Source organism: Schistocerca gregaria, chromosome 6 (genome assembly GCF_023897955.1).
Source record: "Schistocerca gregaria isolate iqSchGreg1 chromosome 6, iqSchGreg1.2, whole genome shotgun sequence".
Classification (NCBI taxonomy): Eukaryota; Metazoa; Arthropoda; class Insecta; order Orthoptera; family Acrididae; genus Schistocerca; species Schistocerca gregaria.
In genome coordinates, this window is record NC_064925.1 from 33630283 (window position 1) to 33642892 (window position 12610).

The following is a 12610-nucleotide window of genomic DNA, read 5'->3' on the forward strand; positions in this document are numbered from 1 at the left end:
TCAGATGTTAAACACATGGTGTACTCTTAGTTCCACTGCACCTCTCCTTTATCCTTTCCTTTACCGGAAATTTTTCTCTGCGGTGAGCCAGTGAGTCAAATGGTTCAAATGGCTCTGAGCGCTATGGGACTTAACTTCTGAGGTCATCAGTCCCCTAGAACTTAGAACTACTTAAACCTAACTAACCTAAGGACATCACACACATCCATGCCCGAGGCAGGATTTGGTTATAGACTTTAGTGCCTAGAACTGCTCGGGTACCTCGGCCGGCAGCCTGTAAGTCCTCCTGATTCTTGTCTACACTCTCAAACAAATCTGAACAATTGCTAGCTGTCATTTTGAAGAAGAGAAAATATTACTTGTGGCTTTGAAGGTCTTCTACAATACTCATTGTTCATTGGCCTATAAAACTGCTAATATAATACTGTTTGTATTTTTGTTGTCAAGAAGGGAGTAGTATTGTATGGCTGTAAAAGAGAAAATTTTGAGATGTATTCCAAGTAATCTTAAAGAACATTCTTATCTTCAGGTAGAGCAAAAAGCAGTGCATTTTTGGTAGAATAATGTAGTAGCAACCCCTTGTAAATGTTAAATTTAAAAGGTTTTGTTGATATGGGAAGTTTATATTTAATGTTCTATATAGTAAATAAATGTTAAGTACACTTTTTCATGTAGTTTTAAGCAAAGTCATTTGATATACTTATCTAAAGATAAAAAACATTTGCTCCTTTTGCAAACAGGAAAGAGCCACTTCATCTGCACCACGGAGTGGCCGGGGCTGTGAATGGTGGAGGAGGTCCCGGTGTAGTGGGATCCCCCACCCAGCACGGGTGCAACACTGACGACAATGCCAGCTCTACGACGACGGATGAGAGCGGCAATGACTCGTTCACTTGTTCAGAGTTTGAGTACGACAATACAAATGATAAGACACGAGGAGCAGGAGAGGTAATGCACTCCATTCACTTATTCTCCAAACAGCTGCTGAAAATGGCTAAATATTCATCCCAGAATGTTGCTCTTGCCGTATTTACTCAAATCTAAGCTGTACTTTTTCCCAGATTTTGTAATCCAAAATCCGCCTGCAGCTTAGAATCGAGTGCAAAGTAAGTCTGAACAATGTTGGTAGGTGCCGCCACAACTAACTTCTGCCGTCGAATATATGTAGTGTTACACAGGCATGCTTTGCAGGCACAAAGATAAATACTGGCGCCAAAACCTCTGCGCCAGTAAGTAAGTTAAAAGAAAAGGTAGAAGAATGTAAACATTATGCCATGCATTCTTTCGTGTTTGCCACTATCTCATTTAAATCCTGTCTGCCTAATAAACTACAAAACTAGAGTGAGACAACAGCAAACGCAGAAGAATATACTATCATGTCATGTTTATATTCATATTATTCTTATGCTGAATAGTGATACAGTCAGAAATGAAGCAAGGCAATTGGCTAGATTTTTAAATATAAGATGACTCTAATTTCTGTGCAAAACATAGTGTACTAAAGAGGCTCCTGCAAAGATTTTCAAATGGAGAAAATTTTTCGCTAAACTGTCGTTCAGAACATCTTCTATCATATCCAGTCTATTATTTGGGTCTTGTTGATCATTATCAAAGAAAGCAGCAGTGTAAGTACCAACAAATAGTAGTCTCTTACCATTGTTTCGCTTATGAGACAATTCCTCTCTTTTGTTTTTTAATTGTAAGCCGTGGTAGCTTGCACAAAAGCAAGCCATGCTGCAAGCGCCAACAGGTCGTAAACACTCATTATCAGAAAGTGACAAACACTGCATGACACAGTACAATAATGCAGTTTCAGCTTAGAGTGATGTAGACACCTATAACAAAGAGGACGGCACTTACCAGATCAAAGCAAATATACAATTGATTCAAACCAGACAAAGCACGTGAAAAAGGAATGGTACCCGTACAAATACGGATGGAGCACATGCCACATAGCAATGGCTACTTGGTAAAGCTTAACTGTTAAGCTTACGACTTGAACCAAACTACTGTAGCTGTATCTTCATCCATTTGACCTAAATTGTGTCTCATGTTACAATGGACCAACTTTGTTTCAATTTGGAGGTGCGGTCTAAAAATTTTCTCTCCCCTTGAATTTCAAGTCTCAAATTTCAGGTGCGGCTTAGATTCGGGAAAATTTTTTTTCCTTGATTTCGAGTCTCATTTTTCAGGTGCGGCTTAGATTCGAGGGAATACATTATTTCAAGTTTTTTAATGAAGACAGACATACCTATTAATTATCCTCAAAGTACTTTTATGTTTCTATTAAAAACGTTACAAATCCTAAGTAGAGTTAGGATCTCTTTCCAGCAGGGAGAAGTACATCACAAACAACAATAGTCAGGGTAATTGTTGATTGCTGGTACAGCAGCCATGTCTGGCAGTTTTCTGCACTTTTAAGCAAACGTCACTTGAGACATAAATCAGACAGATGCAGAATCAGCAGTGGCATTGTATGTAGTCTTGTCATTGGCTGTTCACAGTAGTTTATGAGTTGTGACAACAGCTTTCTAGGCTAAAGAGAAAAGTGACAGGATTATATATCAGCATATTCTAAAACTTGGAAAATGAAGTAGAACACAGTCAGATCAACATTATTATTAAAATTGTGCTAAATGTAAAGAAATGTGTTTACCTTTATAAAAGAAATTTAGCTTCCTCTGTCGTGTACAGATCTGCCCCAAATTAAATGAAAACATGTTCACTGTTTTTGTGTGGCATTCTACAAAGGTTGTTCCAAAAGTAAATTCTGATGCTGTCTGGTGTGTGGAGGATAGGGGATAATGGTTTGAGTGTGGCTTTGTCACATGGCTCAGTACAAGTCTGGCAGAGCTGTGGAAAGTTATTGAACTGTTATTAGTGCAGTAACTGCAAATTAAAATGGCCACTATCGTCAAAAATCATGCTACCTGAAATACGTGCTGTAACACCTTTACTGTGTGCTAAAAATGTGAGAGCTACAGACATTCCTAGTGAACTTCGTGCTTACAGAGGAACAGTATGATTGATATTGCTGCAAGAAAATGCTGCTGCTTGTTTCAGAAATTGTCAGACAAATGTTAGCGGTGCAAAAAGAAGTGGACAGATGAACTTGTCGCAAAGGTCAATGACAGAATAAGAGAAACTTGTCAGTTCACTATTACAGTATTATTAGTCAGTTTCCCTCAGATATTGCAGACAGTGTTGTACAAACTTGTGATTGATAAGCCTGGTTACCACAAATTTTGTGCATGATGGATCCCAGAGCTTCCGTTTGTCCCCAAAACAAAGAGGTTGGGAGCCTCACTAATGGTTCTGATGTGATGTGATACAGAATGAGATGAATTCTTCAATCACATTGTGACACGGGATGAAACATAAGTTGCATATGTCACTGTGGAGACAAAAAACCATTCATTGGAGTGGGGCTAGAATAGCTTACCACATTAGGCTTCAAAATCATTTTAAGCACAAAGCTGTTGACAACTGTTTTTGGGGAGAAAGGAAGCACTCCATTTTGATTTTACAGAAAGCGGTCCAAAGTAAAATTTGAAATAGTTTATGAAACCATAAACAAGCTAGGAAGATCCATTCAAAACAAAAGGCATAGGATGTTGGGCTAGTGGTGTTTTTGTACACGATAATGGTGGACCCCATACTGCTGCAAACACACACACAAACTTTGCCTTACACTTTCAACTGGAAATTGTAGTTTATTTCCAATCAAGCCCTTATTTTTTGCCCATTGATTTTCATCTTTTTCCATGGGGGAAAAAATGGCAAGAGTCAGAGAGGTTTGCAATTAATGACTAGTTAAAAGAAAGTGTTGAAATGGAGCTTAACTAGCAGACAACAGAATTCTGCGATGAGGTCATTGAAAAACTCTTTCCTCAGTATTGAAGATTCCTCAGTATAGGAGGTAATTTTATGTTGTGTAACAAATCAAACAATGGAAAATTCAGGATGAAATAACAATATGAACTATGATTGGTTGCTGCTCACCACATAGAGGTTTCTTTACCTATCATAAAAAATCTTTCATCAAGTGAAGAAACACACACACACACACACACACACACACACACAAAACCACTGTTGTCTCCAGCCACTGTGCCTCCACTGGGGGCTAGTACCTGACCTCCACCTGCCTCTGTTGCCTTCCCTGCTCCCAATCTAGCCTAACACTCACATGCTATCCCCTCTCTCCCCATCTCACCTGCAGAGTCCTTTCCACTTCTATACATCTCTCATCCTGTCCCCCACCCTCCCTCCAGCACACTTCTCCTGATGCTTCATCAAACAGTCCACCATCCTATCCCCTTCCATTGCAACATGTCTTCTGTGCCCTGCTACCTATCTCCCAGATAAAAACCCTTGTCCACCAGAAACTAGAGCAGCATTCATTATCCACCACCTCCTGCACCACTATCGCCACAGCTACCTGAGATCGTCACATCTGCAGTGATGAGCAGCCCCTCTCCAAATGTGCCATGAGCCTCATTCAAGCCTCCCCAGGCTGCAGTTATCCTCCCAACATTGTCCAGAAACAGATGTCTCATGTCTTGTCCACCCCAGTCACCATCCTCCCCGTGACTGCTGACTGGCACAAATGAGCATACCCCTCCTGACTGAGTACTACCCAGGAACTGCAGCATATAAGTCACATTCTGCACCAGGATCTCTACTACCTCTCATCATGCCCTGAAATGGGAAGTATCCCTCCCACTATCCTCCCAATCTCTCCCATAGCGATAGTTCAGCAGCCACCCATCCTACGCAATATCCTTGTCCGTCCCTATTTCATCCCTGCTCTCAAACTGTAGCCCTGTGGCTCATATCACTGCAAAACACATAGCTGCAACATCTCTTCCTTGCATCCTCCTACCCCTACCTGCTCCTATCCTGCCACAGGCATTTTTCAATCCCATGACAGGCAGGGCAACCTGCAAAATGAGCTATGTAGTCTACCGAGCTAGCTGCAATCAGTGTGCTCTATTTTACACAGACAAACTGCATGTCTGCACCAGTGGTCACTGCCAAGGTACGCCCAACAGAGATCTGGACCACCCCTTGCCAAACAAACCATGTAATAAGATGGGTTTGATTTTAGTGCATGCAGCACAACCTGTGCCATCTGGATTCTTCCCATGAACACCAGCATTTCTGAACAACACAGGTGGGAACTCTCCCTGCAACAGATCCTTCATTTCTGCAACAAACACCCCTGGCCCCAACCTTTGCTGTTCCTGTTCTCTATGTGCCCCTATGCCTTGTCAGCTCCCCCTCCAGCACTGTATATGCCTTCTATCCCCAGCACATTTGCCTAAACCTTTTCCTTTCTCAGCTTCTCTCCTCTCCCCCCATCCCCTCCCAGCTCCTCCTGATACTGTAACCAACAACCTACTATCCTGTCCCCGTCACATACCTGCATGCTCCCATGGGCAGCACTACAGTGTATTTTCCCACCCCTATCTCTTCCCACCTGACCCCTCTTGCAGGGTATTTTAAAAATGATGGTCAATATTCAGAGATATCACATAAATGATCATTCGAAACAAAAAAGTCAAGTAAACATGGGCTCTAAAACGTATATGAGATATTCTTGATATTCCATATCGTGAAACAAATCTCTTCTACTGCAAGTTCGTTGCTTTCCATATTTTGGGAAATGGTAGTATGGACCAAAACAAGGAAAAAAGGTTCAGTAAACATGTACTCTAAAATGCATACTTTAAAACTTATGAGCACTTGTTTATTAGAAGAGTTGTGTTACAAAGTACCAAAGATGAACAGGTGCTCATAGCTGGTAAGGTATGCATTTTAGAGCAAATGTTTACTGGTCTTTTTTTCTTGTTTTGGTCCATACCACCACTTCCCAAAATATGGAAAGCAAAGAGCTTGCAATAGACCAGATTTGCTTCACACTGTCAAAGATCAGGAACTGCTCATAGCTCTTAAGGTATGCATTTTAGAGCTCATGTTTACTTGACTTTTTTGTTTCGAATGATCATTCCCGTCATATCCCTGAGTATTGACCATCACTTCTGAAACACCCTGTACAATAAAAAAACTCTTAATGTACTAGTGTTTTTTAGTTAATTAACAAAACTTACATTCCAAATAACCATCTTATAATGCACATTCAGATAACCTTTTTACAGTAACATCCTCGTTCACATTCCTTTTTATCAAGTTGCTCTTTCAAACTTCATGAGTTTGCGCAGCCAGATAGGAAATAAGGAAATGTTGGAATCAGATATGGTTGAAGTCAGTTCCTAACTAAACAGTCTTTCATATGGCAGATTTTAAATATTAACACCGATGTACTGCTTTCAGCCAAATACAATTTTTCTTTATTTTTATATGCACCCAGATGTGTCTTGAAGCTGTTGCACCATTAACAGTTCATTTGTTTTGTATGCTATGGTAAATTCACTTCACAGAAAATTTTAAAATTTGCCATACCTCTACACTTGGACCCGTATGTGACTGTCTACATTGGAAAGGGATAGTTTCTCTACAGTTTGTCATTTGCATGTTGTTATACTTTCACTTTGATTTGTATTCTGCAAAGGAATTTAGAGATGAAAATGAAAAAAATTATTTCAGCTCCTTTTGCGCTTTATAGTCTGTGACTAGCTTCTTTTGCATCACATGCATGCACACACAATCACACATTTACATGACAGCGTGTTAAAGAAAGGGTTTGCCCAAAACTTGACTTAAAAGTTAGAGCCTCTTATACTACAAATGGGCATCATTTAATCTTCCAACTAGAAACATACTTGTTGTGGTCTTCAATCTGAAGGCTGATTTGATGCAGCTCTTCACACTAGTCTATCCTGTGCAACCCTTTTTATCTCTAAATAACTTCTACAATATATATCCATCTCAATCTGCCTACTGTTACTACAAAAGGATTACAAAGGAAATTATCTGTGTTATTTCTAAAGAAATAATCCTGGCATTTGTGAGGTGTGATTTAGGGAAATCACATAAAATCAAAATCTGGATGGCCACATGTGAATTTGAACCATCGTCCTCCCGAATGTGAGTCATTGTGCTGAGCACTGCACAAGCTCACTCAGTGGAAGGTGTTGAATTTATTAAATGCTTAAACCAAGGAAAGGCAGAAATGCTGACAGGATACAACATATCTGAAGAAACGAATGTAAAGTTGAATCTAATGATGGCAATAGCCAAAACAAGTTACTAATGAAATCAAAATTGCAATCTTGATATAACATTGTAATAAAAAAGTACAAAAATTTATTTTGAACTCATATTCAGACTTTATGTCTTCAATTGACAGATTTGTGCAATACCACGTATGAGATAGATGAGTGGACAGATAATATCACAGAAACAATAGTGGTGCCAATGCTGAAGGAAACTAATTCCATTAAATGTGCAAAATATAGGAGAATTAGTTTGATACCTCATTTGGAAGAAAGTCTACTGACAATAATGAATAAACCATTTTACTTTATTGTTGAGAGAGAACTGGATAAAGAACATTTGGGCTTCAGAAAGGGTAAAGGTACAGAGACACAACTGGACCATTACAGATTGTTGGGGAAAGGAGCAAAGATATAAACGGTATTAGAATTGCTTATGACATGTTACCACTAAGTGAAAATGAAAAGGCAACCAACAGCTTGTTGAAAGAATGGAACACCAGCCATGAAGATAAATATGAGGAACACCGAGGCAATAGTTTTTACATGAGAAACAAATAACATAAATGTAAAAAATTTCCATTGTGTTAGGGAAACATGTTGATAGCTTCAGGTACATAGCATTCAGTATAACCAATATATGACATGTAATCTAGAAATAAAAACCAAAGGTATAGTGTGGATACTTGATTGTGCTAGTTGTAGGTTGGAAGGGGGAAGGGAAGTCAACCTATGGTTGCATAAGATATCAGGAGAGGTCAGGCAGCGCTACCTCAGTAAGGCGATCCCTATGTCACTTCTTCTTCGACAGAAGCACAAATCACAGGGGCAGCCAACCCACTGAGAGGGAGGCAGGGCTCGTTCCCTCGCACTGTTCCTCTCCCCCCCAGCAATCTTAAGTCCGTGTTTGTTTACATTCTTAACTGACTGCCAAGTTAAAACGTGTGCACCATAGCCATTGTAGAAGAAATGCTTTACAAGAGTAGGAATATTGTCTGTGGTCCATTAAAAAAACAGTTAAGAAAAGGAAAAGAATAGTGAAGTTTTGTTTCATGGATGCTGTGGTGGAGAGAGGAGAAAATCTTGGACACTTTTGAGATGTGAATTTGAAGAAAAATGGAAAGTGTGGAATGGACAAATAAAATACAAATTATGTTATGTCACAAAGGATGAATGAGAAAAACAATTCTGGAACTGAGGTGGAAAAAGAATTTGACTAGAATACTTGATGATAAGAGACTGGATAATGAAGGCTGGCATAAGAAGGAATGGTGACTTGAAAGGGGCTAGAGGAAGAAGATAGCAGCAAACTGACAACATAAAGATAAATGCCTCATATTCAGCTGCAAAAAGAATCACGGAAAACTGGGAGAAATAGAGAATGCTGGACTTGCCTAATGGACAAAACACCACTTTATCACATATGATATGCAAATCTTGATGATTGTGGAGGAGGTGGTGACAGATTTCAAAAAGTAAGTGTTTTTATGACAGCAATTAAATGTACAAAAATGCTGTCATATATGGGGTTTGGGTTTGTAAAAAAGCCAATTACAGTTAACAGTTGTTTAATAAATTGATATTTCATGCAATGGTTAATATCTGTAAATGAAAGAGTTTAATTTCACAGAAATTGATATGTTAGAAGTGATGTAAAATATATGTGAAAATAGAAAGTGTAAGAACTAAAATATATGCAGAAGAAATATAGGTTTAATGAGGAACTGGCTATTCAAGTTGATATCAGCAACTGTCTCACTGTACATGCAGTCCGTCACAATGTAGGAGCTCCAGAACCAAGAGTGGTGCAGGCTGTCCGTAAGCTTTTGGAGTACTGGGAGCCACGGCTCACTCACATTCACAACCGTGCGCTGTGCAGATGTCATCATCACTAGCAAGCAGGTCATAAAGGGACATGTGCGATGAGTGAATAGGTGGCACCACTGTTACAGAAAGCCTTCAAAAATGTCAAAGAAGGCACCCTAAGAGTACATTAAATAATCAACAGTAATCTAAAAATAATTTTGAGAAATCCCTTAGTTAACTATTCAGATTTTGTTGTAGTGCTTATTTTGAAGAGTTGCCATAGCAGACTGCAATGTTGTGGCATCTAGTCAAAATTTGTTTCCCGTCATAAGCCTTTGTAGTCATTCTACAAGCTGCTTGCCACTGACAGTGAGAATATCCACACAGCTCTCTGATACCAACATGTTCCAATGGCTCCCACTACAACAAATGCTAATGGACAGCCTGCCCACTTCGAATTACATGTCTACTTCATCCTGATGGACTGACTGTGCAGTGAGATGACTGATGGCTATGATTTTGAACAGCCACATCCACTTAATTTGTTTTTCTTTGCATACATTTTATTTTGTATTGTTTCTACTTTCAGACATATTTTCCATTATTTCTACCACTTCTAACATAGTAGTTTCTATGTAATTAAACTTGTTTATGTATAGTCATTAACTATTGCACCAAATGTCGGTTTATTAACATAACTGTGGAATGTAACTGACAAATATATTTGTCTACAGATTCCAACATTTCAGCTACGGTCAATTATCAGTGGTAAGATTTGTAATTGTTACAGATTATTTGGGTTATCACAAACATTGTTAGTAAATTCAGTTAACAACTATGTGTCCTCTCTGTTATTATAAGGTGATAGGCTATCTTGTTTCTCCATTTCTGGGGTCATGTTACATGAATTCCCAATAGCTTTATTTTTATTTTCTCTTGGAGATCTGATGCTAGTTGTCAGGCCGCAAAGGGTTATCTGTGTAAATAGAATAAATTGTGACCTAGACTGTGAATTCTGTATGTTATTTTCAAAATGATGAACCAGATATATTAATTATGTGTATTTCATTTGGTTTTTATTATGCTGTGCTGGCAGCCACAGTTCAGGTTCTGAAGGTTTACTTTTGCAGGTTTCAGCAACTGGTGCAGATCAGGGTAAACCGCCACTGCCGCCAGTGCCTCCTGCGTCTTACGACGGTTTCGACTCATCCTTCCGAGGTTCGCTGAGTACCTTGGTAGCGTCTGATGATGACCTGTCGACTCATGTCGGTGCATCTCTGTACAGAGCACACAATGGGTCTCCTTCGTCATCGGCTGCGGCACTCGGCTGGGACTATTTGCTCAACTGGGGTCCCAATTTTGAAAGTCTAGTGGGTGTTTTCAAGGATATTGCTGAACTGCCAGACTCTGTAAACTCGCGAGTGGCCGCATCACTGCGATTGCCGAACAGTGCACCCAAGCCGTCCGAAGAATATGTCTGACAGCTATGACATTGTCTTTTTTTGGCTGTGCAAAAGGGGCAATGAGACATTTTATTCTTGCGCCGAACTGCAGACAGTGATTATGTGTTTACTTGCAGGTGATGAAGAGAACGTCTGACTTTCTGGTAAACTGTTTCTGTTTTGTACATGAGGAAGTTTTCCTGTACTTTCTCAGAACAATGACACTTATCCAGAATATTTCAGACAGTACGTTTCAGATGTTGCATACTGTGATATTTTAAGTGAATAGTGCAAGAGACTTTTCTGTGCACAATGGAGTTACAACTCTCAGGTCAATTTGTGTCCCCATAAGGCAGCCTTGCGTCAAGTTACAAGCACACCTCATTTTGTTGCAGTGCTGCATTCTGCATATTGAATGAGGGCAGTTCCCATGTAAATGGTCCATAACATTAAATGCATGTTGTAAATGCACCCCAAACCTTAGAAATGTACAAGCAGATTCACGAAAAGAAACTGCAGACTGTAAATAATTGTAAATGTTCATACCTCTTGTGCCATTGTGTCCTGTGTCACCCTGTGCTTCTGGCTATGTTATAGTATTTACTCAAAAGTTTTTGAAACTTCGTTTTTCATCATCCTTGCTTGGTTTATTTACCATACCTGTGACTGGAACAATATAAACATCCCTTTAAATTTGTTTTACTGTATAATTAAGGACCGTTTATTTTTCACTCCCTCTTTTTTCTCTTATCGAGAATACTGTTATTCATTTGCAGATTCACAGTTAGTGGCACAGAACAGTATATTTCCACTTTCAGGCAACTATTTTGTGGGGAAAATTGCCCACTAGGTGTGCTCAATTTTGTATGTCCATTAAACAGTATGGTACAAAACGAAATATTGCCAATTTTATGATGTACTATATAATTATAAAAAAACGTATAATGGCAGTACCCCATGCTACTTTTACTTGTAAATATTATTTGTATTTTTATATTGTCAATGTCTGTTTATTTGTATGAAAATTGTGAAGTTGTACATTTGTATGTAATATTCAGTAACTCACTGTGCTTAGCCAAAAGAGGTAGTGCCAAATGTTTTGCCTGTGTGAATGAGTGTTTAAATTTGAGTGTTGTAATGCGAGAGATGTGAAATAATAAACAACGGAAGATGACACAAATTTCCATGTGTGTTAATTTATTTCACAACACAGATATATCAAAACATTTGGGAGAAAATATGCTTGTGAATTTATTCCTCTAGTCCCATTTTACAAAATTGCATTTTCTCCAACATATCAACATTACCTTACCAGAGGAATGATGACAATTTTTCCATCAGATGTTTATTTAATGTGGATTCTATTGCTCTATGATGAAACAATGTAACAATATTATTAAAAGAATAATTGCTATTCACCATATAGCGGAGTTGATGATCACAGATAGGCACTACAAAAAGCATGTCAGGAACTGAGCTTTTGGCCAACAAGGCCTTCGTCGAAAATAGGCAAAAAACCTACACACCTGCTTGCGTGCAAATGCTACTCACACACACATGACCACAGTCTGGCTGCTGAGACCAGACTGCGAGTAGCAGCACGTGATGGGAGAGGCAACTAATTGGTGAGGATAAGGAGGAGGCTGGCGTGTGGAGGGGGAGAGAGAGAGAGAGAGCAGTGTAGGGGTGGGGGCCAATAAAGTGCTGCTTGAGGGAGTGTACATGGATGAGGTAGAGAGACGGTAGGGCGGCTCGAAGCAGTTGGGAGGTTAGACGGTAGGGTGGGGTGAGATATACTGGAAAAGGAGAGAAGTAAAAAGATGGAGTGTGGGATAGAAAGCTGTGTAGTGTTGGAATGGAAACAGGGAACGGGCTTGATGGCTAATGACAATGACTAATGAAGGTTGAGGCCAGGAGGGTTATGGGAACGTAGGATATTTGTAGGGAGAGTTCCGGCCATGCCTTATCTCTCCAGTTACCCACCACCTCCCAAAGTCCCATTGTCTGGCCACGGGGGTGCATTCCCCTCATGACTCAATGCCACACAGGACTGGGGCAAAGGTGTCACATTCTCTGCCAGAGTTTCAACTACTTTTTCTCGTGCCCTCAAATGAGGACTGTCCTACCCACTACCCTTCCTACTCTTCCCACAGTGGTACTCTGCTGCCCACCGAACCTACACAA

At 39.7% G+C, this 12610-nt stretch overlaps 1 protein-coding gene across 1 annotated transcript in view; it reads left to right on the forward strand.

Moving 5' to 3' along the window:
* LOC126278037 (cadherin-related tumor suppressor) overlaps positions 1–11610 on the forward strand; it is an 817086-nt gene extending 805476 nt beyond the window's left edge. The window contains 2 exon segments of the mRNA XM_049977779.1: positions 741–948; positions 10115–11610. Of these exon segments, the coding sequence (XP_049833736.1) occupies positions 741–948; positions 10115–10465 (559 nt within the window). The 3' untranslated portion in view covers positions 10466–11610.
* Positions 11611–12610: the final 1000 nt, after the last annotated feature.